We start from the raw sequence: 23,512 nt of genomic DNA, 5'->3' as shown, positions 1-23,512 counted from the left end.
TCTTTGTAACTGGGTTGGGTTTTGTTTTGTTTAGACTTCTTAATTTCTCCAGTGCAAATATCTGAACTAATCCTTTTATTACTTATGTAAGAGAGCTACATGAACCATACATATTTTTGGTAGGCTTAATCACATTTTTTGGTCCCTGATGAAATTTTTCTGATTCTTGGAATGTACTGAGGAACCTCTCATTTAAAATCAGGCCTTCCTGAAGGCAATCAAATTAGGCATCCAAAATCACTTGTCACTTTTGAAAATCTTAGCCAGTTTGCAAGCACCACTCTAAAAAATAAACCCAAAAAACATTTCCTTGGTTTCATACTATTTTTGAGTCACTTCTTGGCTTCTTTGGCAACAGGAATCCCAGTTTTCCAATATTACATTTTATATTATAACAAATAGAGGTAAAGGAAAACAGATGAAGGAAATGGCAACCAGCAGAAAGATAACTTTTTGTTGGTGCTGCAAATCAAGTTCTCTTGTAAGAGATCATTATGTTTTGGTAATACCTGTGGGAGTTTGATTCATGTTTGAGCGAGTACTGACCTGGAAACTACAAACCAAAGATCACTTCATAAATGTCATCTGTTTGAATGTTGCTTGAAAGGCTTTTAGCTGTTAAAAACAATTGATTTTTGAGACAGAAAAGTACACAGCCTTAGGTTTTAACTAATTGAACTTTGCTTCTGAGGCTAAGGCAAAACTGTTGAAATGTTTCACTATGTTTTTAGACTAACCTGCAGGGACAGAAGGCTTCATGTTGGGTTCAAGACAATGGAGCCTCAGGGATCATTATAACAGAATAACATGCAGGAGTGGTTTTTTTTTTTTTTTTTTTTAATGTCAGTGAGTAAATGCTAATGCCAGCTTTCAGAATCAGTGCCCTCTTAACCTGCCTTTCAAAAGAATGGAGCAGAGCCTGTCCTAACTGTAGCAGGCCTGCTTTGCAGGCTGCAGAGCTCTGGACCCAGTTTCTTCTGGTCCATCCTTACCCCTCTGCTCTCAGAGCTTCCAAGTTCCCTGCAACGATGCCAGGAGCTGAGTCCTACCTCTGTCCAGATGCTGGCTATAAGGAAACTGAAAATTCTTGTTTCTATAGGTGTGCCTGCAAGGTACAATGTCTTTGACTACAACTGTGATAGAACTTTGTTCAGTACATGCTGAACTGAAACCAATCTCCCCCCCCATGAATCTGTCTCTCCTGGGCTATAAGCAGCACAACATTCCTCCAGCACAGAGGACCTGCGAATGGCTCTATAAACTTCTATTGTCCTGTGAAGGTGCCAGTTCAGGCCCCGACTCTTAGCTATAGAAATTCCTAAGGCAGTAGGGAATATCTGAGAAGGAAAATGCCACTCCTGGTCCAGGGTTTCTTTTAAAATAAACATCTTTCCAGTTTTCAAGGTTGCCAGAGCTTTACAGAGCTTTATGTTCAGGAATCGCTTACTGAGACATGGAGAAAAGAATGAGAAGAGAATCACTCTCTTTCTCCTTAATGCTTGAACATTTACAAGTTGTCTCAAATAGATAAACTAGTAATTTCCTGAAAAAAAAACAAACAAGTAGAAAAGAACCCAGAGCCCTAACAGAAAAAAACCCCACAAACTCAGAGAACAGTAAAACAGAATCTGTTTCTATGCAGATGGACTTGAAAGGGGCAATGTTAATTAGACTTACAGTTTTTAGACCAGCATGGGAAAACTAGCTTTACAATGAAGTTAAATGAAAAAGAGGACAAACTAGGAGTGTCTTACATTACTGAGGAGCAAAGGCTGTGAGTAGTCCAGTAACGTTCGAGTGTTCAGTTGCAGGCTTGGAGGGTCCATGTAGAATCTCAGAAATTCTGCAAAGATCCTTTTATCCCACTAGACAACAATTTTTTTTTCAACTGTTAAAGAATTTCAAGTTGGGACCAAAAGCAGTGGCTCCCAGAATCATTAGTTCATTTTTAAAATACTTCCCTTCTGATTTTTAGCAAATAGATGTACTTAAACTTACAAAAAAGTTTCTAGCAGTGTTATTTATAAATGGGAGGTCACAGATAAACGCATTAAAAGAATTCAAACCAAAACAACTTAACACATTCCCTGCAGTTCCTCAGAAGTTTTCATTATCCATTTCACTGCTTAAGCTGAAGTACATCAAACCTAGAAAAGAAATATTAACAATCTCTTGCCAAATGAAAGCTTTCAGGTTTGGCTCTTGAGTGAACTGCGTTCACTGAATGGTTCTTCTATAATGCCAAAGACCATTTAGCTACAGTTGACTGCAGTTGCGCTCTTCCAGGCACAGTCTCTTGACTGAGAATTTTCAGAGAACTTACAGCAGCTCTGTTAAGAGCTTTAGAAATGTGTGAAGTAGTGAAGAGGCTCACAGCTGAACACAAGCATGAGTAGAATAGATTCAACAACAGTTTGTCAAGCATGAAAACACGTGAAAAATTTGTCAAAATTGGTGGGAAGTGAAGCACAGGAAAAAAAAAGTAGAAAATAAAATAAATGCTTTGTGTACTATTGAAAAACACACTAATGAAATTTATAAGGTGCCATATACATCAACTGCCCATTTTTTTTAAATGACATCTTAAGAATGCAAGCAGTCATTCAGAAGATGAGATTCTGTGCATATATGACATCAGCAGGGTACAAAAGAGCAAAAATGGGTGGATCATGAAACTCAAAATGACACAGGCTGCAAAGCTCAGATAGCGGCATGGAAACTAGAAAACGAGTGCCAAATAGGTTCTAGGGCATAAGCGAATGTGCTGGATTCCAGCGGCCTCCAGAGAATTATGTAAGAGGAAGAAGAAAGATTGCCACCAACAGTTGTATCATGGCACAAACATCATACCACCGCAAAAAATTAAATGACAAGTAATGTGTCAAATATATAAAAACAATACTGAAGCAAAAAGTTTTTTCAAGTAAAGGGAGTGAATTTATGAACTGAATAAACACTACACTTAGTATAAATCTTTTTTACATCTATTCTGAAAATCGATGTGCACTTTTACTCATACCAAAACATTGCTGTGATGTTTTTGAGGGACCTTCTAAGTAGAAATGGATAAAATGATCAAGCCAGTACCTCTACTTCGCAGATTACCTACTATAGTGAGACAAAAAAAGTCACAAGGACATGGGAGAAAGAGACATAATTGCTAAAGCCACAGAACTGGCTGGTTGATAGCCCTTACAAAACACTGAAGACTGCACCTTTGGATAGAGCCAAGCAACTTAATGCATTAAAAAGGAGTCAATATGAAATGCCTACAATCAATAATTTATTACCTCACTTGGCAAAACAAAACCATTTTTGTACTCGATGCCAAAGGCTGATATTGGCAACTGTTACTTGATAAGGAAAGCAGCTGCATCACCACATTTTGGATTTCATGAAACAAATGGGTAGGGATTATTTATGAATGCCCTAGGAATCAGACCTATAGTGGATGAAAAGCAGAAATGGCCATAAGACTTACTAACAGGACTTAGTTTAGACTTAATTAATGTCAAAACAGAGTATTTTGGATGTAAAGTCAGCATAACAAGAACTATAGCAACATATGAACTCAAGCTGTTCTGTCTGATCAATGGACGTACGGGAGATGGAGAAAAAAGGTAACTGCTCTGTGGCTGATTGCTGCACCGTGCATGATATGTTTGCTAACTTACCACAGCTTTCCCCCAATAGGTAAAACAAATACTAAAGATATCACACCTAAATACTATGATTAAATCATATCAAAGCTTTCATGAAAAAACTATTTAACATAGTTTCTTCCATGTCAGCCTAATGTATATAAACCTTCAGGATGACTAGAGGATGGAAATGAAAAAGAGACACGGTTTATCTACAAGATGAAGCAAGGAGTGGGGACTAACTTCCCTATTCTGAAATTTCAGTGAAATTTTGCAGTGTGAATGAATAAGCAGTCACCAAGCACATTGCCACAAAGATGGGGAGAGGGACATTGTTTATAGAAATAGGACAACCAGGAGCTTTCGCATTAATTTTCTGAACACCCATATAATATTATACATAGAACTGAAGTGTCTTGCAATCACATTTGTGTGTAATAACTTCCATCAGTCTGGCTGGGATGGAAAGTCTTTAGAAACTACTATAAATGGTCAGAGATCATTTTTAAGAAGCGCCCCATACACCCCCAAAACACTGTCAAGTGATGTTCTTGAAACAGCAGTACTATAACTGAGATACTGTGAGATGCACATAGATGATTTCTCAACCAACAGTCCTAGATCATGAAGAGAAAGCTATGGAAAATGCATTTTTCCTTCTAAGGAAAAGTGTCATTTAAAGCAACTATATACCAGGTTGAAGGCGGGGACTTGAAAGAACAAGAATAAGCTATACAGAGCAAAAATATCCACAAGTCACTGTGATCATGGGGTCATGATTAACACTAGCATCCTATGGATACTTAGAAGATCTGCATATGAAAAAAAGGCATCGTATATAAAAGCAATATACCATTAAACACATATTCATGGGAAAAGATATTCTCTAAAATATACATTAGAGCCACTTCAGCTTCTTATATACAGATAAAGACCTGGTGAGTAGCTATGTCATATGTAGAAAATATAGGGGCAAGACAATGAAAATGCACAACATTTCTGATAGAGCACAAGGTAAATAAGGAATGCACATAAATTATCTCATTACTGTAGACCATTACTCAGATTTTTGGGAGTGAGATAAACTGTCAGATACTGCTGCAGTGATTAGTGTAAGCAAAGCAACATAACATTTCAATGGGTACTAAACTACAATAATTGTTTTGGAGCAAGTCAGTGCAGTTCAGCTTCATTATCTTCATTATATTATAGCCAGTCAAATAGTAAAAATGAACTAGTGGATAATCTTCCCAATGCTGTCTTAAAGAGCACAGCAAAAAGAAAAGAAATACATGCAAATACAACAGAGAATAGGAAAAAACTCCCACAGAAGCCTTATGCTGACAGTCCTAATTGTCTACAATTGCCAGTGAAGTAAAGGGCAAGATAGGAGAGAAAGGGGAAAATGTACAATATCTGAAACCTAATATAACCTAGAGACTAATGGCTTAGCAGAAAAATTTAAGCCAAAGACTATGTCTGAATCATTGTCAGATTGTGTACTTGAAAGTAAGTATCTGATGAACCGATACCTCCTTGTTCAGGGAAGGCAGCAGTGAATTCACTTTAGTGAAGCTATAAATCCATACAGTCCTGCAAATGCAAAAAAGTAACATTGACTATATGTAGTATAGTGAAATAGGCAGCCTACTGAGACCTGATCAACAGGACATAGAAACAAGACAGACTTGTGCTGGGTCCTCCACCAAACTGCTTGTGAAGCCTACCCAAGGCCTTTAAGGCTAGTATGGTGGGATAGAACCTTTTCCCAACTCCTGCCAGAGTAAATGCTGTTTTAACAAGCAATTTAGGGGCTACTTAAACAAAAAGAAAGGAATAACTTAAAAAAGCAGAAGCATTAAATGTCTGTCTGTCTGTCTGTCTGTCTGTGTCGTCAGGTGGACTTTGGAGGGTATTATGCCAAATTATGTAATCAGGTCATCAAATTCAAGCTTAACTTTGCTACCTGAAAAACAGACATCCACCATGCATGCCCATACATATACAAAACTTATTTTCATATGAACACATATGAAACCTTCCTTTTTTTGTATGCTTTCGAGCATAATTAAGAAAGCTCTGCTTTGCAGATGGGCTTAATGAGAGAGTGTGGGGAAGGATGAGGTCTTTTCCCTCACTTTGATATAAGCACTGAACTGCTTGGTTTTGAAGTGGTAACTGTGTTAAAAGGAACAGCAAAAATGAGTGAAGGAGCTGGGGCAAGGTCTTTGCATCCTTTCTGGTTTTGTGTGGGGGTAGAGGCAGAGGATACAGAGTTCTGCTTGACTTCTTTCCAGTGGAATCCAAAAGATTTTGTCCAAATCATCACGTCTTTTACACATACACTTCTTTTACACGTATGTGCCACTCTGGTCTGTGTTCTGGACTTTGGCCTGAAGTTCAGCTTTGCAAGATTATTTAGGTGTTGAGGATGCAGATTTGGACTCTTGAATCTGCTCCAAAAGAAAACTACAAGAGCTAGTCACTAAACCGCAAATCGAGCTTATTAGAGTTAGGTTGTTGACTTATTAAGGTGCATTTGAATATCTTGTGAGACTGTGAATAGTCATTCTATTTGATATGAAAATGCATATTGGGATGAGAGAAAACACTCTGCAAAACTGAACATGAATGGCTGATCACCAAAATGAATGCCCTAAAAACAGTTCTGAGGATGTGCCAAAAGATACACCCTGTTCTGGGTATACAGTTTAATATATGTTACCATCTCTCTGCCTATTCTGCTACAGTAATCAGATCCTTTCAGTGTCTATATATGCATATCAGATGAGCATATTTTGCTTATTCTTGCTCATTTTATATCTGAGAGTCCATCTCTATTCAAATAAAAGACATATATCTGTTTCAGTTGTTTGACTTGTTTTACACGTGAGCCAAGCATTGGTGATAAGAATAGCAAACATAATCCACCAGAGCAAAAAAAGACCGGTAGCTGACCGTGTTTCCAAAACCCCAGACACTTATTTAGAAAGGTACTGATAATTAAAGTTATTAAAAAATGAGTTACAGTCTAATGGAAAAAAATACTGGCTCTTACAGACATGTAACGTAAGCACAGCACTGAAAATAGGAGATGGCAACACCTATTTCAGGGTGATCTCACTTCCACCCACAGGTAGATTAAAAGGGAAATTGCTTTCTTTTTGCTGGATTCATCCACTTCAGCAGAATAGGCTATGGCCACCATTCTGATGAAGAAGAACATTGCTGTTTGGCTGTCTTCCTTCATGTGATCATGAGATAGGTTAAAAAAAAAAAAAAAAGGCAAAACAAAAAATCAAAATCACCTCCAAAACAGAACTGCAATTACTTGCAGTAGATGTGATCCTGGCACAGGCATATCTCAAGGTTTGGTAAACTGTCCTGCCTTCATTTTTGAGATTACTATTTTTATTGATTCACACAAGCAAAACTGTTGGCCTTTAACACAAAGAAGAAACAGCAGTAATTAAAGTTGAGGGCCACAGAATTAGCAGGTTACTAATAGCCTTTATTTTCTGAGAGGTCGCTTTGAAAAGGACTAACTTTTCAAAAATGCTCTGACAGTTGTTCTCCTTATGATTGATCAAATTTGTTACTCCAAAGGCTGATATAATTTTTAGTACTTCTTAATCTATGTATTTTATTTTTTTTTAGCAGGAATATTAATCCCACTGGAATATGAACAGCTTTCCCTTCAACTACTAAATTCTTTCCACTCACCTCCAGTCTCTTTCAAGTGCAATCACCTGGACATAGATGTGAATGGGTGCTTCTTTCTGATAAAGGAGGTATTGTTGTAAAATTTATGGTTCAGAAACTCTATAAGAGCAATTGTTCTACCATGGCATCTCTTCGTTCCTACTGATTATATAGTATCCTACATAAGATAGCTCACAGCACAAACTGCAGACCGGCCATATGCAGGACAGAAGTTTGTTAAATGGGTATCTCTGAACGTGTTTCTCCACTAGGAGTTTGAGAAGGAAGTTCTCCACTTTGTATCTGCTCTTCCACTTTGCACAGCGTGGCATGATGAAAATGTTTCAAAATGATGCATACTTTTTCCCCAAGTCAATTAGACTTGGAATTACTTTCCTTTGATCTCCCAAATCTGAAAACATACTATTTTCTATCTGCAACTTTGCACATAATGGTGTGTATGGATGCATTCAACTTAAAATGCAATGGGCATGTTCCTTTCTGTAATACCAGGACAACTTTGCTGGAGGCTTACTCAAAGCATGAAAGCATTGAGTAACAGGAAGCTCGGTATAATATTTAATATTCTTAAACAAACATCAATGCTGGAGTTCAGATCTCTCTTTCAGCAGTGATATGAGATGTTGGCATGAAGTGCAGGACAGACAACAGACGATATCTAGAAATAAACATGGACCCTGTATTACAAACTTACATATTAACTCTAGGGGACCAGTGGTATTCTTGCTAACACTGCACAATGCTGCAGGGGAAAATTCCAGATAGCTTTCAAGATGCAACACTAAATATTGACTCATTTTCTTGTGCTAAATTTCAAGAGAGCAAAAAAGATTTGAATCTCCTGATATTTAGGTGCCATTTTCAGAAGAATGCTTTGTGAAGAGAGCCAGATACACATTTCAAGAGCTGTTTTAAGGCATGATTTGTCACTACCACATTTTTCACCACTTTGACTTGAGCAATGTTACAGTCTGGTTGCATTTTATAGTCAGTTTACTGTTATCAACAATACACCTAAACACACGTTTATGTCTCACTGAATGCTCTACTAGGATTTGAAAGGAGACAGGTACAAGATACAGGAAAATCAGGCTTATGTTTGTAGGATAGTAATATTTTCCATTTTTACAGTGGCTTTCATTGGATTGGAAGGTACCCACTGGATCACTGAGTCAGCTCCTTCCATCACTTTTATTTGAGACCTTGGAAAAAGCATGGTTTACTTATCCATCATTCAGCCTCTCACCATTTATATCAATAATCATACGTATCAATGCAAAATGTGTGTATAAGTCTCCAAACTCAGAATACTAGTATATCCAAATGTCAGTGATTTAAGGGACAATGCAAAAAATGCACGGTAAATTTCAGGCAGTCTGAAGGCAACAGGTTAATAAAGAAGGCTGATGTTTTAGCCATTGCTTGTTCTTTGAGAAAGGGATGTTGTCGGTAGAATTGATAACAGGCTCAAGGGTTTAAACAGCTCTTCCCTGGGGTCCTGTTAGGGTAAAGCAGCACGGATCTGAGAGGTCCAGATTATTTATCAAAATTCCCATTATTCCCCAGATGGCTGGAATTTTGCTACAGCTGCCTGAAAATAATCCCTATTTCTATCATGAAAAAAACAGGATGCTTTTCTTGAAAATTGCTTTTTGCCCACTATTCTTTATATTAGAGTTATCCAGATCAGTTTTAATTCCTAAAATAAAGCCTTGTTCCTCTAAATCACTAACAAGAAAACTAATTTTTACCTGCCAGATATCAGGAGTAATCTTAGGAAAATGCAAAACTTCTTTGCAAAAGCAACAGCTAGTACAGATTTCATTGTATCTAAATGTTCTTTAAATTAATTTTAGTTTTATACAATTATTCATAAAGAACAGAATGGTCTTTCTGAAAGACAAGATGCATAGTTTTGGTATTTTTCTAAATGAAAATTGTTTGAAGATATTTTAGGCTTAGACATTTCTTTTGATTTAAGACATTTTTTAAAAACTCAAGTTCAGAAACAAAGTGAAATAATTTTTTTCCCAGCAGACTGAAAATTGAGTTAGTCACACAGTTCCCAGTAAGAATAATTTAAAATAGCGGTAAAACTGCTCCCTTCATAAAAATTAGAGGAATAGAAGAGTGAAGTTAATAGGCTACATTAAGACTAAGGAAGTATTAGAAAATATCTCTTAATTATACTGAGACAGTTGCTACCACCGGCAATGAGGTGCCAAGGGAAGAGCACGACATCTAGCAATGCACTGAGAATCGGTGTGTGGATTGAAATCCAGCCACCAGAGGGAGGAACTAAGCAAAAGCAGCAGCCTCCTGTCAGAAGGAGCTTTTGCTGCAGGTTTTCAGCTAGAGCAGAGGGCAGGAGCAGGAGCGTTGTCCATTACAGGCGATCTGGAAATCCATCTGCTTTGCAGTCTCTTGGAGAGAAAATGTTAGCCACTCCGGTTCTGCAATTTTTTCCTTTTTTTTTTTCTCCAGTAATCCTTCCTTTTTAGAGAACCTTAAAGATTAAACTTTAAAATTACCAGAACATGTCCTTATTCCTTTTGTAATACTCTTTCAGTAATAAGATTCTAGACTTCATTGACTAGTCTCCATCTTAACTCCACCTGACCACGTTATTGGCATTAGATGTAGATATTTGTCTATATTCATATTCATGTATATTCTATAGTTGCAGTAGAAATGGGTTTTACTGAACTAACATTAATAGCACTGAGGTCATTCTGATGTTCTAATAAAGTTTTAATTTTGATGGACATTACGTAGTGAAAACTGGAGATCAGGAGGGATGAGGAAAGTATCCCAGGCAGGTGAAAGCAGGATTGAAAGTTATGGAAAAGGACTTTAAGGGGAGTTAAAGATGTTATTCAGTCCATCCCCCTCCCTCAGATATCCTTATCAGCTTGTCATACACCAAGGAGTGGTAGAGAGCATTCAAGCTGTCTATACCATTACAGTGGTTTTAACAGCTTCTGTCAGGCTGGTGACTATTTCCTCCAGAGATTTCTGCAGTTCTTGCAAACTAAAACTTAAGTAATTGACTGCAATAGGTAAGAGTACTTCTCTACATTCTCTGTGAAAGAGGCCGAAGGACTGACTGACGTCAGCTGTGTAAACGTGTGCTTCTGGCCGCTCGAACAACAGTGTGAACAATGCACAGGAGTTCAGCTCTCTTGCATATTCTCCATCAGTTCCCTATTAAAACATGGTGAAATCAGCTGGTGTAAATCATAGTATTTCCCGTTGTGAAACTACATCACTTCACGCTCAGTAAGAGTCCGAGAATTCAGAAGCCAGTTGAAATTTGAGAAGCCATTTACCTGTATCTTTGTGTTCCTCACTGTGTTTTACCAATATGTAATTATTCTTATATCAAGTACTACTACTTTTTTTTTCTTCTTCTTCTTTTTTGAAAACTCTAACTAAATATTCTGGAAAAACAATTTCAATTTTATTCCATGTCCTGGGGCTGTGTGTAAACTTTTCTCAATTCTTCCTGTGTATGATCTCCTAAATTACTGACTAATCAATAGAAACCTTTCAAAGAGGAGAGCAGTGCATAATGAAGAGATTACTCTTAGAAGGATGTTAATACAAATGAGAATTCATTGCAAAAATTATGAAATTACAGGTCTTGCAAATGTTTACGCATATATTTGGCAGTTAGCTGGATCATGATGAATAGCAGCACCCACAGAAAAACAGAACCTGGCCTTGCAAATCAGATGCTCAAAGCAGCCCTTCTGCTGTCTGGCCAGCCTTCTTCTTGGATGTTACCCTAAGCGTATGGCTGGAAATATGGGGTGAGGTGCAGTCTTACGCAGTTTAAGAGTGTCAATTCCAAATTACTGACACAGATTCAGTGTCTGAATTAAATTGTTCCACTCTGGAGTTGAATATATTGTGAGATTCAGATTCTTTGGTACCTGTTCCACACTTGTAACTTTTGTTTCTTTATGAATTCAGAAGCCAACTGAAATTTGAGAAGCCATTTACCTGTATCTTTGTGCTCATCCCAGTATTTTACCAATATGTACTTATTTTTATACCGAATAAAGGACTAGATTCAATTGTGCACTTGTGCCATTCCAAAATGAAAAGCAGCTTCTTAAATATTCAGTTATTTCTGTCACTGGAGGACTTTAAAGCATCTAGAATATTCTAAGAAATTTGCAATCTCATATTTTGTAATTTGATTTAAAATTAAAATTCTCTAATAAGAAGTGAATATGTGGACTGAGTCCTACCTGGGTGAACAGTTACTGTACCATACCAACCTGCTGTGCTTTTGAACAAATACTAGCAGAAAAGAAGCATGGCTATAGGATTAGACTTGATGACATTTTTGTCTGATGCCTTGAACCCCTTGTTTGTAATTTGATAAGGAAATTTACGCAAAACTTTATCTGTTTGGGTGCTGGAAGGTTCAACCTCTTCAGGACAAAAAGGTCCACAGTAAAACATAATAAACAAATAATATCAAATTCATTTTTGGCAAGGACATTCTAAGTTTTGTAATCTCCTTCGGACCAAATGGAAATCTACAAATGCCAACTGTAAGGTTAATAATTTACAGACAGTGTCTGTAAAGAGTATATAAACAAATGCTTTCCCTTCAATCTTCCTAGCATTTTCTCAGTAATTCAGCCCACATAATCTGCAGCCATGAAGTGGGTAACATTAATTTCGTTTATTTTTCTCTTTAGTTTTGCTGCATCCAGGAATCTGAAAAGAGTTGCTCGAGAATCAGGTAAGAAAGGACTAATTAATTGCCTTTGCAGTCTTTGTTATATTAATTTGATGGCTTCAATGCAATTTCATGAACAATTTTTGAGAGCTTGATCCAAAGTCAACTAAAGAGAATAGAAAAATTTGATTGACTGGAAAAGAAACTGAACAAAGAAGTCTTGAAGGGATGGGTAGACCACTCCAGACAATTACTTAACTAGGCAAGTAAGTTTGGTAACATGTCCTTTTGCAACACTGGAGTATTGCATGAAGAGGTGCTGATCATTCAGAATCTGTTACTTTCAGCTTGGAGCCAGTGGATGCACTGTGCTTCTGGATGTGCTCTCTTTTGAATGATATTTCAAAAGTAAGTTCCTTGCCAATTAAAGGCATCACTAGGTCACAGCTAGGTCAAAAATGCAAAAATCTATACCAGTCTGGGCTGTAACAATGGCTAGCCAAAAACTTCCCATTGAGTCATTTTTCCATGTGTTATGAAACTTGAGATCTTAGTCAAACAAATATTTCTGCAGCAAGTCCTAGAATTTTTCTCATTGAAATTTTTGATTTTTGTTTAAATATGAAAATGCCCAAATTAAACAAAACTGAATTTTCAGGAGCTGGTCTGGAAGTATCAGTGAACAACAGCAATAAAGATTTGAATTGCAATTTTCAGCACTATATCCGTTATTATCAAAGCAGGTCTATTGACCTCAGTTCAGGTAGAGGAATTATTCTCCACATTTTCTAAAAGCTGTTGAATGGTACTTCTAGAACAAAGTGACCCCATCTGGTTCAGTCCGGACTGTGGCCACCTGCCTCAGTATCTGCTTGGAAAGCTTTGGGGGAGCCTTCTGACCAAGAGCGTGGTATAACTACAACCTGTTTTATTACCATCAAGTCCAAGTGAAGGGTCTTTTTCTGCTTTCTTGCTCGTGAATAACACATATGATACGCATTCAGTGAAGAAAGAATATGAATTTGACAAGTTAATAATTTTATGTTTGAAAAATGATAACTCTACTAATGCATATGCAGTCAAACTGCAGCTGCGTTGTTTTATTTATAATGTAGACATTATCATATTGATGGTTATGAAAAGTACGTTTGCTAACCCTTAACAATAACCTGCAGCAGTCATTTTGAATATTTGAACTATGAATATGCTTACAGAGTTAAATACTATATTAGAATCATACCAATTGCACACTTGGGTTCCCTCAGAACGATGAGCATGTGCAAGAGTTAGGTTTCTGCAGACACATGGAAAAGCTGAGACAGCAGAGATTTCAAGGTGGCCTGAAGAAAGCTTTAGATTAAAGTTCTCTGAAAAGCAATACAGTTTCCAGGATGATATACCAAGCAAAGGTGGGAATTTTACAAGTGCTGAGCATTAGCTCGGTCTGTTCCAAAATAATGTTATTGCTCCCTTAAGCTCAGGAGCTGGGTAAATGCTGAACACTTTTGAAAATCTGGCCCGAGGTGCCCGGAATGTATTCTTTGAGGGATCTAGCAAGCAAATGTGACAATGAGCATCATTATTCTTTCCTTTTTTCCTAGAACACAAGAGTGAGATTGCCCACCGGTACAATGATTTGAAAGAAGAGACATTTAAAGCAGTGTAAGTGAATGCTCAACTTGTATTTTCTGCTTGTTTTTCATCTTTCTGATATTGGACAAAAAAGGAAAACTAAAAAACCCTATATGAGCTAGCAAGGAAAATATGTGCCTCACTGAACCACAGCATAAAGTTAGCCTTCTTACTATTAGTGTACATTTTGTAAGCCTCGAGATACTTTAAGACCTGCAGAAGTCATGATGACCTTCTTGGTCCCTGGAAACACAACCCTCTGCAAAGTTTATGAGAAAACCTGTGTTCCTTATGTGAAAATAAAACAGGCATGAGTAATGCAGTTTTGATAATCTCTGGATGAAGAGAAGTTATTCAGGATTGAGGCATTACCCAAAAAACTGAACGACCACCAAACAAAATCTATGACAGGCTTTCTGAAAGAATTCAATTATTTGCTTTTGAAAATGGTTTGGGGAATAGCAGAGGGCCCTGACAGGAACATAACTACTTCTGAAAGAAGAAAGCCTGATGTTTTATGTAACAATGGCTAAAACATCTTAGTTTGTGGCATTTTTGAATGAACTAGGTAGAAGGGATATAAAACTCAAAGCACAGTCTTTTCTGTGTTGCTTCTAGTGTGTTATGACTTTCGTTCTTGGGAAGTAAAGGTTAAAAACATCCTTCAGAAAGGAGTTGAGAACATGAAGGAAACAGAACCCAGTACTATGATCTTCATGCTACTCTTTTTAAGCATTTGTGCATATCGTTTGAACAAACAATTCTGAATTCGGAAGCATCTTTGGAAATGATGACTGTTGTTTTTCTTACCTACACATTCCGAAATATGCTTTGTGTTTCAGCACCATGATCACATTTGCCCAGTATCTCCAGAGATGCTCTTACGAGGGGCTGTCTAAGCTGGTGAAGGATGTTGTTGACCTGGCGCAGAAGTGTGTGGCCCATGAGGATGATCCTGAGTGCACAAAGTCACTGGTATGCAGTGAATCCTTTGGTATTGTGTTTCTCCTCTTTTTATGCAGCTACCAAAGTCATCCTGTCGAGGATTTATACCGATACTTTCAGATTCGGAGGTTTTGATAGTCAGCTGCCGATACCCAAATTTTAGTGCTGAAACAAAGAGCTTTTTTGTGTCAGGTTCTGAAATTGTGCCTTTCTAAAGTGCCTAAATGACCTGTGGAGCCATGTAGCAGAGCCTAGAAACCACACTTTGGCACATTAAGTTTAGCGTTGCCTAAAAGTAGATGTTATCTTTTAGTACGAATACCCCAGTTGCAAAATACAGGTCTCATTCTAGATGATAACTCCTAAGATCAGGTATCAAAAAATGTCTACAGGTACCCCAAATCCCTGGATGTCTAGCATGTTCAACCAGGCCTCTAAGGAAGTTAGGTGACTGTGTTCTTGCCAGCTCTAACATTCAAGCCAAATGACGTGATTACAGTCATTCTCCATAAAGGTTTCCCAAACTGTTTGTCAACTAGAATATCAAATCCTGCTTCCATAATTCACCTGAAAATTCACTTTAGTGAGAATATAAGTGAAAGGAGACCACTGTATGGTACAGAGTATTTTTAAATTATAATTAAAAATTAGAACTTTTTTTTCTTGATAAAGCATTGTAACACTGTTGTTATTGGATCACATAAAGTAAAACTTTATGAAATTGCTTTGAAAACAATGGATTATTCTGATTTATGGTCTAAATCCTATCTAGTAAAAATTTACTTTTTTAATTTGGATTTTCTTTTACAAATAAAGAGAATGTACATTACACTCTTCATAAACAATCATAGTTCTGACCCTCATCAATTTCTCCCTTTTAGCCCACAATTTTCCTGGATGAAATCTGCCAGGTAGAAAAACTCCGTGACTCATATGGTGCAATGGCTGACTGCTGTGGCAAAGCTGATCCTGAAAGAAACGAGTGTTTCTTGTCGTTTAAAGTACACCACCCAGATTTCGTTCAGCCGTACCAAAGACCAGCTTCTGATGTGATATGCAAGGAATACCAGGACGATAGAGTGTCACTTCTGGGACAGTAAGAAAACCACTGATGTCGTATTGGTTAAATGTTTAGTTATGCAAAAGAGGAATATTCCCAAGGTATACAGAGTGTGCAGACATACAGAACATTTGAAAAAACATGCAATCTCTTATCTGCATGGATAAAACAGCTAGTCAATCATTAAATATCCAAAACTCTCATCATATATTTTCATTCCGTGCTAGAATAGTTTTCTCCACTCAAAGCTCAGTTTAAAAAAAAATCACATTTTTTATAGGTAAATCTTTATTTTTGTTTTTGCTGTTGTTGTTTTTTTGCTAAAAAAACTCCCTGGAACTATGGGATTTTTTTTTCCAAAAACACCCCTGGAAAACCACAGCGTTTCCACTATTGATTTAATAATTTACTTGCTCCAGCTTCTGCCTCCCCTTCCCCATTGTAATTGGAAAGGATGTGAAAAAAGATGACAATAAAGAGAATATAATTTGGCAATAAAATATTGAGAAAATGGACTTTGATGAATTTTTCACTCTCAAAATCAAAATTTGCAAATATTTGACAATGCTTTTAAAAAAACATATATAAAATCAAACTAAGTGGTTGAAGATATAGGGAGTTCATCCTTCTGTCACTGTTACTAAGTTCTGCTTTGAAAACACTAAGATTTAGCACAGCATTTACCATTAGTAGGCAGTATGTTGGAAAACTAGGTTAAATTTCTAAACTAGAAATAAAAGTTGGAGAAACCATACAGAGATTTGATGCCATTTATTGTTGTTGGAATACGCTACTTATGTCTTCCTTTTTCTTACAGTTTCGTCTATTCTGTTGCAAGAAGAAACCCTTTCCTGTATGCCCCTGCAATCCTTGGTCTGGCTGCTGATTATGAACATGCACTTCAAAGCTGTTGCAAAGAGAGTGATGTCGGTACTTGCTTGGACGAAAAGGTAGATCAGATTTTTCACTTTGGGTAAAAACATAGCATTCTGGTCTGCTACATAAAGATCTCTTTTGATCTTGGCAGCAATTCTGTTTAAGTTTAAAAGTGATTTTAAAAGGCCAATGTCAAATCATGGTTTATAGTTCCAAAACAAATTGTGCTTTCTTTCCCATGGTGGTTTTCAGTAACCATTTGTCTATGGCTTTGCAGCAACTAAGACGGTCAAAAAATTCACATTTTGATTTTTTTTTTTTTAAGTGAAAAAGGAAAGTATCAAAGCCAAAGTGTAATGAAGCTTACCTTTTTGTCCCTTTGCTAATACAGTATCAGGCAGTTATGAGTATTGTGCACACGTGCTGAATCCAAATAACATGTAGCACTCAGGGTTTTTCATCTGGGGCTAGGACTGTAGTGAGATCTCACTTTGCAGCCTGGTATGCCAATCTCCAGAGTTCCCTCCTATTCTTCCCCTATTCCTTGCCCAAGCAAATGGAGAAGAAAAAGTGAGAAATGGGTAAAATCTGCCTCTTCAGGCAAATCTTTGCATTAAGAACTTGCATAGAAGGGTCAGGATTAATCATGTGTTAGCCATATGGCTCAGTATCAGGTAACTTCCACACACCTTTGCTTTTCAGGGAACTGTAGCCAAGATTTCTTATTAAACTTCAAGATGGCAGGAGCCAAATTTTTACTTTGTCTCATACTCAGTCCCAGTGACTTCCACGTGGTCACTGTGATGCTTTGAAAGACGGCTTGCGCTCCTTTGAGGCCACAGAGTTTCAATTAAATTAATATTTGGTGAGCAATGGAGGATGGGTGGAAGAACTGTACCATGCCATCAAGTGTGTAGACTAGAAGCTAGATGCTGGACCGTGAACTGGTTAGGGCTAACTAAGAAATTCTCTGCTTAGCTTTTCACAGTTAACCAGACAAGAATCTGTTGTGTTTATGAAGTGGGATTTTCAGTTATTATTTTTTTTCTTGGCCCATTAAATGTAATCAATTTAATGTGACAATGTGCATCCTATTACCATAGGCAGCTGTCATAAAAGAAAAAGTCAAGAAAATAAGCGTGAAGCACCAATATGCTTGTGGAATCCTCAAGAAGTTTGGAGAGAGAGTTTTCCAAGCAGAGTAAGTTCCACTCACTGTTTTATAAAAAGTAGGCTGATTATCCTAAACCAGAAACTACTCAAGAGAAAAATATCAGCATATATATAATTCAACTCCATCTGCAGAGCTCGAAAACTGTACTCAAGATACTTCCTAGTGTACTTTTGCCTGAGGGCCATTCTCCAAAAAAATGGAAATTAGTGGGTAAACCTTTCAACCTAGGGTGTGCCTGTAGTGGTTTCTCTGCCTAGCTCTTTTTATTTAAATATAGAATTCAGTTCTGACCATGTTTCTATATAAAGACAGTAAGCAAAGGAAAACCTGTCTATTCTTAGTTGATAGTGAATACTAGTAAAAAAAAGAGTTTCATTTCTTTTAACTCCCATGGCTAGCTCTAGATAGTTTTGGAAGGTATGGGATATTTGAAAGGGTGTCACTCAGAATGAGACATTCCAGTGTGTTTAATCTACGTTTTTGCCAAAGTTGTGCCCCGTGCCATGCCTGTAGCTTTTTGTGACAGGCATATTAGTAAACAGCAAAGTAAAATGCCAGTTTGAACCTGAAAGCAGTAAAAAAGTCAAACTTGGCAGAATCACAGTTCTTGCAAAAGGCAGATTTTTTAAGATTAAGAAGGACTTGTTGCAATGATTAATGGATCACCTGCCTAAACACAGAGAACTGCTTTCATTCTGTGGTTTGTCTAATATGCTGAGATTGACTAGGATCACCTTATGAGATATAGTTAGCTTCGACATAAAGATTTAATTCAGACTATGGGTGTCTGTGCTAGGTAATCTAGAGATTCTTCACAGATAGAAGGAGATGAATCACTCCCTAGAATCCCCTAAAGTAGACATCTCAGATACACAGTCACAAACTTGTCTCTTTCTGTCTACTTTAAAGGAGCATTGGGTGACAGAGCAAGGGTAGGTATCTTCTTTCTAGCCAGCTCAAGTTAGTTGAGAAGAATGGATGAATATTTCCTTCAAACATTGCTAATTTAGAGTATTGTAAGCGTTAATGACTTGCAAGTTTTCTGTTCAATATTGAGCTTTAAATCAAATGTATTTTTCTTTTCTTTTTCTTTCTAGTAAACTTGCTCTTCTTAGCCAAAAATATCCCAGGGCTCCATTCTCTGAACTTCGTAAAGTTACAGCTGAGATTAAGGATATTCACAAAGAGTGCTGTGATGGGGACATGGTGGAGTGCATGGATGACAAGGTAAGCTAACTGTTTTTCAAAAATATTTACATATTTGAAAAATGTTAGGAAGACAATAATTCCTACAAGCTGTTCATTCACAGTCCAGGGCGATTGTATTCAATACTGCTGGCTAGTTCCTCAGCCACTAGAAAACCACAGCCAGCTTAACTGACTGTTACTGAAGTTTGTTTTTTTGACCAGTTCTGATCGAGCCCTTTATCATAATGATGACAATGAATTATTACTTACACTATAGTATGTTTCTTTGCTTGAAATAAAAACATTCATCAGGGAGGTTGTTTGATGGTATTTGTTCACTTCAAGTCCACAACCAAGAACACAAAGCAAAAAGAAGCGGAGGCAAAAAGGCCAGAATTTTTTTCCAGTCCTGCTATGTGTACTACTATTATTCCAGCTTTCATGTAGTGCCAGTGAAATCTAGAGGGCAGCTCACATGGGAAGACTTGCAAACTGCAACAGTAACTTCATTTAAATATCATCTGGCTCCCTGGGACCTAAACATAGTTCTCAAACCTGTAAACAGTTGGTGTCCTGGGATGGCTTTATGACACTTTGGGTTTTTTAAATGTTGCATCCTTTATCAGAGGGGGCGTATGATGGGACTAAAAGGATGAATCGAGTCCTTTGTGACAGACCACTCGATGACTTTCACTGCCTTTCCAGACTACTTGTCTTCTCATTGTTTCTAAGATCAGGGAGGGAGCCTCATTCTCAGACTCCTACCAGCAAACATCGTTCTCAGCAAGCACGGGAAATGTCAGTCTCTCCCATACTTCTTTTTTCTATGGAGACACCATTTCTTCAGGAAATATAAGTAGATTGGTGACCTGAACAAGAAGGGGAGAGTCTGGGAAAGAGAGTGGAGCTGAATTAATCTAACTTTGAGTTCTTATTTCATAACTTCTCTAATAATGTTTTAATTCTACAGGCAGAGCTTTTAAACTATATGTGCTCTAAACATGACGTTTTCTCAAGTAAAATCAAACACTGCTGTGAGAAACCAATTATGGAACGAGGCCAGTGTATTAAGGAAGCAGATTTTGATGACAAACCTGAAGATCTCCCTTCACTAGTTGAAAGATACATACAGGACAAGGAAGTGTGTAAACACTTTGAGGCTGACCACTCCTTATTCATGGCAGAGTAAGTAATGCCAACAACGTGTGCACTTGGGTTTAAACACAGAGAAGTGATGAGCACTGCATAAATTCATCTTCCATGGTTAAAATATAAGGTCCAGGCCTTCTGCTCTTTTAAATTATCTGCTCTCTTTTCTGTACTATGGCATTTTACAACAGGAAAACTGTCCTCTTGGGTGTTTCGATTGCACTTGGAGAAAAGAGACGACCAAATGGAAGTCCAGTGTGACTAATGTTCTAAATTCAGCTCTAGTTTTTCATTCATGCTTTGTGACTGTTCCTGTTCAACACTGTCCTACCTATGGAACCTGCGTTTATCACTGCCTTTCTTTTATTCAGGGGCTTTGTGCATGTCTGTGTGCAACACACCCTTAAGTAGTATTCTATTCTGGAAAAGTGTTTTGTTCCTCTTGCCTTCACTCTGTTGGCAGACAATAGAATGACCAAAGCATACTACCAAAATGAACATTCAAGATTCATTTTCTACCTTGCTTGATCCCATCCGAGTAACTGTCATCATCAGTTATTGTTCTGTGCATGAAGAACATAGCATGTTATTCGGTAGCTCTAATGCTGTCAGATTTTGTCTTTCAGGTTTGTTTATGAATACTCAAGACGACACCCTGAGTTCTCCACTCAGCTGCTTCTGAGAGTTGCTAAGGGCTATGAAGCGCTCCTGGAAAAGTGCTGCAAAACTGACAATCCTGCTGAGTGTTATGGAAGTGCTGTAAGTGTAATGCTTTGTTTGCACGTAACTAGAGTGCTTGGTTGGTACCCATTAAGAAACAGTTGGATTGAGGAGCTCCAATGGAAGAGCAGACAGGCAGCATTTCAAGAGACTAATCTCAGGGGAAGCTGGGATTCTGAAGGGAGATGAAACAATCCAGAGGCCACGATAGGGATATAGAGTCTTCTCAGAGCATGGATTAATGTCATTGGTCACCTTATGAAATCTCAAACTAGTCCAACTCAACTGACTGATGCCTCTGTTTGTCCGAAGTGATTTAGCTTGTTCTAAATGAGAAGACTAATAGCTGGTTAGCTGAATCATTCTGTGGGCTCCACTGCATATACTGAATAGCTGTTAACTGATTATGATGGGAGCCTGCGTGGCCAGCTCACATGGACACTCCTAAATTTAGATGTCCTTACCTTGAACTGAATCACACACCAAATGACAACAGAAGTTGATCTACTGACAGCTTTGGCCTAGAGATAGAAAGAAGATGCTCTCAACCATGCCCTCATGGTTGTTAATCCTATATTAAAAAAATATTCGCCTGATTAGAAAAGGGGAAAACAAATCCTGAACAGGAATCAGACAAACATGCTCTAGGCTGTAAGTCCAATAGATAATTAATTTAAACTAAATTTTAAAATGTTGCTGCCTTTTTTATTGAATTTATGTTAGAACTTAAGACTCATGTGAGAATCAAGTGCTCCCCGCTCCAGCCAAGTCAGACAGAAATGGTCAGTCTGTTATGACAGCCACAGAGATGACATTATTTAAACAGAGCACAACACAAACTAAATAGAGACAAATCAAACAAACACTATTAGAGGTTAAAAAAAAGACACTTACAAGTTGCACATAAAGAAAATGTCAAGCGATTAGAAGGTCACTGATGCTAGAAAGAGTAAAAGAATATGCATCTTTTAACTCGCCTCTGAAGCTATCAACCTAAGATAGAATATGTTGAAAACACACTTAGATCATGCAAAAGAAAGGAATAGCAGGCAGCTGTTCTGGCTCAGGAGGGAGTTTCTTTATCCTTATGCATGGAGGGCTAGATGCGCGCGCGCGTGTGTGTGTTCATAGCTGCAGATGCACTCCAGCACAGCTGCTGAGCTTAGGCAGTCCAGAGAATTCTGGGTCCGAGATGTTTGCCAAGGAGGCAAGGCATGATCAGACTACAACGGTGTGCTGGCTTTAGCCCATAGTTTTTCCTCATAGTTTGAGGAAACTGCTCCCATGAAGTAATTCTAAATAGCGAGCAACTTTCGACAGATCAAAGGATTGTGTAGTTATTAGGGCTGTGAAGCAAGAGAACAGGCATTAAGTTTCACTCTTGTGCAGCTGTGGCTCCAGAGAGCCACCAACCCGAAGTCATCTAAAAACGTGATTTGCAGCCCGAGTTAACTGTCAATGTTCCCCAAATAGTCAGTGAAGAGAGTGACTGAGCATGGCATGCCAAGAAGGTGATGCATTTCCACTATCTCAACTATCAGTCTAAGGAGTCAGTGGATTGCCTTCATGGAGCTGCTGAATCTCTTTATTCATTACAGAGAAAGTCCAGACAGCAATCTTAGGCTACACACCTAACTCATCTAAATATCAGCAGTACAAACCTCCCCCCTTACTTTTCAACTGCACACTGGAAGGACTTGCTCAATTTACAGGATGTGGGGAGGATTTGTATATCAAAACATTTTAAGATTCTCAGTTAAAAGAATGATTCGACTTGTAAAATGGTTATCTAACAGCTAATGAGACCTAGAAGAGACCAAAAGGTATATTTCTATGATTGTGACCAGGATGTCCTGCTGTGATGTCAGTAATAAATTTGATACTCATTTGCAGGAAGAGGAATTGAAAAAACATATTAAAGAAACTCAGGATGTTATAAAGATAAACTGCGATCTTCTTGCTGCCCATGGTGAGCCGGACTTCCTCAAAGCGTAAGTACTTTCCAATAAGCATTTTCAAGTGTAAGCAATGATCCTGACCTGCTTTGGGCAGATCTATTTGGACTTTGCTTCTATTTTCACTTCACTGCTCTAGCTCAGTGATTCAATGTAGGAAACATTCTTTAAATGTGAACAATCTTTTTGATATGTTTTTTCAGAATTCTGATCCGCTACACTAAGAAAATGCCTCAGGTATCAACTGATACCTTGCTTGAAATTGGAAAGAAAATGGTATCTGTTGGTACTAAGTGCTGCCAGCTTCCTGAAGACAGACGCCTACCTTGTTCTGAGGGTTATGTGAGTGTATTCACTAATTCTCCCTACTCCTCTTTTACCTTTCTTCTGTTCTGAAAAATGTTGAATTCTGATACAATGGTAAAGATGCACTGATTTTTTTCATGAACCACAAACTAAGTGTCTGCGTAATATAATTTGAATCCTGATCATTTTTAATGGACATGAGAACCCAAGTAGTTCTCTCTGACTGTAGCTTGTGAAAACTTTAGCTAAACTTTGTTCTCCCCCAGAAAGCAAAAGTCGGTTTGATTAGATCAATGGCAACTTGCGTTTGGGAAAGCTAAACAGTCTCTTAAAAGAAAACTGTACTTACTTAATTTAGCTTAATGGTCAAATTGTTTGCAGGATAAATGCCCAACTCCAGGAATACATATCAAGTAAATCACTGTAAGACCACGTTTAGATCTGAGA

General features: G+C 37.7%; 1 protein-coding gene across 8 annotated transcripts in view; it reads left to right on the top strand.

Moving 5' to 3' along the window:
- ALB (albumin) overlaps nucleotides 1–23,512 on the top strand; it is a 45,098-nt gene that overhangs the window by 19,052 nt on the left and 2,534 nt on the right. For 5 of the 8 annotated variants that reach the window (XM_067297490.1, XM_067297487.1, XM_067297489.1 and 2 more), the window contains 12 exons: nucleotides 7,302–7,432; nucleotides 12,080–12,123; nucleotides 13,662–13,722; nucleotides 14,535–14,667; nucleotides 15,519–15,733; nucleotides 16,515–16,647; nucleotides 17,677–17,774; nucleotides 18,845–18,974; nucleotides 19,906–20,120; nucleotides 20,711–20,843; nucleotides 22,698–22,795; nucleotides 22,963–23,101. In XM_067297490.1, the coding sequence (XP_067153591.1) occupies nucleotides 14,539–14,667; nucleotides 15,519–15,733; nucleotides 16,515–16,647; nucleotides 17,677–17,774; nucleotides 18,845–18,974; nucleotides 19,906–20,120; nucleotides 20,711–20,843; nucleotides 22,698–22,795; nucleotides 22,963–23,101 (1,290 nt within the window). In that variant the 5' untranslated portion in view covers nucleotides 7,302–7,432; nucleotides 12,080–12,123; nucleotides 13,662–13,722; nucleotides 14,535–14,538. Of the gene's footprint in view, nucleotides 1–7,298; nucleotides 7,433–12,038; nucleotides 12,124–13,661; nucleotides 13,723–14,534; nucleotides 14,668–15,518; nucleotides 15,734–16,514; nucleotides 16,648–17,676; nucleotides 17,775–18,844; nucleotides 18,975–19,905; nucleotides 20,121–20,710; nucleotides 20,844–22,697; nucleotides 22,796–22,962; nucleotides 23,102–23,512 lie in introns of those variants that run through there. The other 3 variants (XM_067297491.1, XM_067297488.1, XM_013951636.2) reach the window with 2 other exon arrangements.

Source organism: Apteryx mantelli, chromosome 5, assembly GCF_036417845.1.
Source record: "Apteryx mantelli isolate bAptMan1 chromosome 5, bAptMan1.hap1, whole genome shotgun sequence".
In the NCBI taxonomy this organism is placed as follows: domain Eukaryota; kingdom Metazoa; phylum Chordata; class Aves; order Apterygiformes; family Apterygidae; genus Apteryx; species Apteryx mantelli.
This window is presented reverse-complemented; position numbering and strand designations above follow the sequence as displayed.